Below are 2629 nucleotides of genomic sequence, written 5' to 3'. Positions count from 1 at the left end.
AGGGGGAGACCTCAGCCTGCAGCTACAACAGGAAGTGAATGGGAGAGACTGAGACTTTCCAATCAATTAAGGATCAGGAATAAAAAACTAAATGTCCACTGAGCAGGATTTTGACAGTTTGAGGGAGAAAAGGCATGTGGCTACATTTTGGTGCCTTTTTTGTGCTTATAGAGATAAATATACGCAACTAACAGCAGTTTATAAAAAAAATTCTGGTCTGCAAAATCCTCCTGTCTCCACTCTAACTGATCACATGACACACTGGTAAAGTCTGCTAAAAGCTGTAAAACCCTTCACTTTGGAATGGCATAGCTCCTAAACTAAACATTTTTTTTTAGCAAAAAACAAATACAACTTTGAAAGATCAACATCTTTTCTGCAACTTGAGATTGAGTCTCTAGCTGCATATATGCCGGAGCACTAAGCTCTTAAAGTTGGAAGAGTGGAGTCCCTGCAGCTCACAATAAATATTGCAAAAAAACAACAATTTAGTCAGGTCCCCATGTTGTCAACCCTGTTACTTTTAATCAAAACACCCCTTTAAAGCTGATGGACTGTTCATAAAGTTGCATAATTTCCAGGAAGTGACATCACTTGCCTTTTTATGAAGTTTATGGTAAAAGACAAGTAATTGTCACCTCCTTTAATGGATTTGTTTTGAGTTATGTAATGTCTCACGGAGGTGTGTCAACCCTGTTACCACAAAAACATGTTAAAAAGTTATTTGTTTGACATTTTAAATGTATTGCCGCTGATCAGCCACAGCTGCGAATTCAGCCCAGCGTCACACTCAGGGTACAGGTATACACCTGCAAGAGAGACGTACACACCCACAGCAACACAAAAACAGCCCACAGACCTCACGGGTCGTAACAGCACATATAACATACCATTTAACTCTCTCATGAATGATCACCACGTGGTGTCATGACATTTACCACAAGGCTAGTAGTGGCTGGCAATAAAGCTTTTCATCAATCCTGTTACCGTCAACCCTGTTACCGTTTCAGTGGTAACAGGGTTGACGAAGGTATATGCTTTTGTGTGTTGTCCTGGAATTTATCATATCAGTGAGTCTAACATATAATTTTCATCACACTGTACATGAAAATACACTTTTCTTACCCAAAAAGCATTAATCGAGGGCAACTGGACTTGATTGAAGATGTTTCACCTCTCATTCAAGGGGCTTCTTCAGTTCTAATACTGGTGGGGAGTCCCAGGTATTTTACCTCTGTGGGGTAATAATCAAAGTCATTGATACCAATTGGTGGTTGGTGCTGCTGGCTATTGTAACCACGGTTTTTATGGTCCATGGAGTCAACTGAGGCCAATTGTAAAAAACAGTCTGGAATTTTCACTCCAACAATCTCCTGGGAAAGAGATGAAGGGCAGCATTATACACTCACCTAAAGGATTATTAGGAACACCATACTAATACTGTGTTTGACCCCCTTTCGCCTTCAGAACTGCCTTAATTCTACGTGGCATTGATTCAACAAGGTGCTGAAAGCATTCTTTAGAAATGTTGGCCCATATTGATAGGATAGCATCTTGCAGTTGATGGAGATTTGTGGGATGCACATCCAGGGCACGAAGCTCCCGTTCCACCGCATCCCAAAGATGCTCTATTGGGTTGAGATCTGGTGACTGTGGGGGCCATTTTAGTACAGTGAACTCATTGTCATGTTCAAGAAACCAATTTGAAATGATTCGAGCTTTGTGACATTGTGCATTATCCTGCTGGAAGTAGCCATCAGAGGATGGGTACATGGTGGCCATAAAGGGATGGACATGGTCAGAAACAATGCTCAGGTAGGGCGTGGCATTTAAACGATGCCCAATTGGCACTAAGGGGCCTAAAGTGTGCCAAGAAAACATGCCCCACACCATTACACCACCACCACCAGCCTGCACAGTGGTAACAAGGCATGATGGATCCATGTTCTCATTCTGTTTACGTTAAATTCTGACTCTACCATCTGAATGTCTCAACAGAAATCGAGACTCATCAGACCAGACATTTTTCCAGTCTTCAACTGTCCAATTTTGGTGAGCTCTTGCAAATTGTAGCCTCTTTTTCCTATTTGTAGTGGAGATGAGTGGTACCCGGTGGGGTCTTCTGCTGTTGTAACCCATCCGCCTCAAGGTTGTGCGTGTTGTGGCTTCACAAATGCTTTGCTGCATACCTCGGTTGTAACGAGTGGTTACTTCAGTCAAAGTTGCTCTTCTATCAGCTTGAATTAGTCGGCCCATTCTCCTCTGACCTCTAGCATCAACAAGGCATTTTCGCCCACAGGACTGCCGCATACTGGATGTTTTTCCCTTTTCACACCATTCTTTGTAAACCCTAGAAATGGTTGTGCGTGAAAATCCCAGTAACTGAGCAGATTGTGAAATACTCAGACCGATCCGTCTGGCACCAACAACCATGCCACGCTCAAAATTGCTTAAATCACCTTTCTTTCCCATTCTGACATTCAGTTTGGAGTTCAGGAGATTGTCTTGACCAGGACCACACCCCTAAATGCACTGAAGAAACTGCCATGCGATTGGTTGATTAGATAATTGCATTAATGAGAAATTGAACAGGTGTTCCTAATAATCCTTTAGGTGAGTGTATGTAGGG

At 42.4% G+C, this 2629-nt stretch overlaps 1 protein-coding gene across 1 annotated transcript in view; it reads right to left on the bottom strand.

Moving 5' to 3' along the window:
- Window positions 1-789: 789 nt before the first annotated feature.
- Window positions 790-2629, bottom strand: part of LOC123969728 (ependymin-2-like) — a 6744-nt gene continuing 4904 nt past the window's right edge. Inside the window, exon 4 of the mRNA XM_046047354.1 lies at window positions 790-1234. Within this exon, the coding sequence (XP_045903310.1) occupies window positions 1201-1234 (34 nt within the window). The 3' untranslated portion in view covers window positions 790-1200. The remainder of the gene's footprint in view (window positions 1235-2629) is intronic.

This window comes from Micropterus dolomieu, linkage group LG04 (genome assembly GCF_021292245.1).
Source record: "Micropterus dolomieu isolate WLL.071019.BEF.003 ecotype Adirondacks linkage group LG04, ASM2129224v1, whole genome shotgun sequence".
Lineage (NCBI taxonomy): Eukaryota > Metazoa > Chordata > Actinopteri > Centrarchiformes > Centrarchidae > Micropterus > Micropterus dolomieu.
This window is presented reverse-complemented; position numbering and strand designations above follow the sequence as displayed.